Source organism: Apaloderma vittatum, unplaced genomic scaffold, assembly GCF_000703405.1.
Source record: "Apaloderma vittatum isolate BGI_N311 unplaced genomic scaffold, ASM70340v1 scaffold28198, whole genome shotgun sequence".
Classification (NCBI taxonomy): Eukaryota; Metazoa; Chordata; class Aves; order Trogoniformes; family Trogonidae; genus Apaloderma; species Apaloderma vittatum.
Window position 1 is genome coordinate 4,020 of NW_009731671.1, and position 964 is coordinate 4,983.

Below are 964 nucleotides of genomic sequence, written 5' to 3' on the forward strand. Positions count from 1 at the left end.
GGACCCCCCGAGCAGCTCCAGCCTCAGTTTGTGTCTCGCTTTCTGGAAGGCCAGTCTGGCGTGACCATCAAACACGTGTCCTGCGGTGATCTCTTCACAGCTTGCCTCACAGGTGAGCTGCTGCCTCTGCCTTCTCCTGGCTGAGTTCCAGGTCCCTCTGCATGGCTTGCAAATGAGCGTGACGGCTCAGAGGAGAACCCGGGAGAAACACCGGGCTGGGGTGACATGAACGCCTTTGTGGCCTCTCATGTAACATCAGTTGGCTGTCAGAAATGGCAGGCATTGTCCTCCTGTAATGCCACACTTGTCCCAGAGGTCTGTCTGGTGTGGGGAGGACCACGAATTTGTTGATCTGGTTGCACTGCTGTCACCTAGAAGCAGAACTGGTCTGTGCAGTGGGGACTGCGGTGTGAGGAGTGTCTGGGAAGTTCAGCCTTTCTCTGTCACGTACTCTGTGAGTGTCACTCAGGCACAACCAGTGACCAGCAGTGACTGGCATTGCAGTGATAAGTCACTGTCACCTCCTGCAGCACCAGTTATCCTCAGCCGCAGGAAAGCAGGGTCTGAACTGCCCTTGGAATGGAGCACGAGGCATTCTGGCTGGGAGGGGAGCACGCACAGTAGGCTGAGGCCGTGTTTGTGGAGCAAAAGCCCTCCCAGTGGTCCTCTGGGAGCTCTGTTTGCACTTCTGCTGGGGGTTAGGGTGGCAAATGGCAGACAAGCAGCTGGTAAACTTCGCAGGCATGGGTTTGTCCTACCTCCGTGTGGTGTTTCCTGCCACCCTTCTGCTGGGTGGCTGCTCAGTGAGCGCCTCTGTGTATTTAACACCTTGACAGACCCTGGAGTTAGCAGCTCCTGCGTACACAGCTGCAATAATGTTAGCTCAGTGCTGTCCTATCATCTGCTTCTTGTTTGGCGAGTTGTCGCGGCGGATCGGGGCTGCTGCTCTCTGGAAACTCACTGA

At 56.2% G+C, this 964-nt stretch overlaps 1 protein-coding gene across 1 annotated transcript in view; it reads left to right on the forward strand.

The window, feature by feature from the left end:
* The window catches only part of NEK8 (NIMA-related kinase 8), a gene marked incomplete at its 5' end in the record, with an annotated part of 10,095 nt that overhangs the window by 4,016 nt on the left and 5,115 nt on the right, over positions 1-964 (forward strand). The window contains one exon of the mRNA XM_009875288.1: positions 16-112. Within this exon, the coding sequence (XP_009873590.1) occupies positions 16-112 (97 nt within the window). The remainder of the gene's footprint in view (positions 1-15; positions 113-964) is intronic.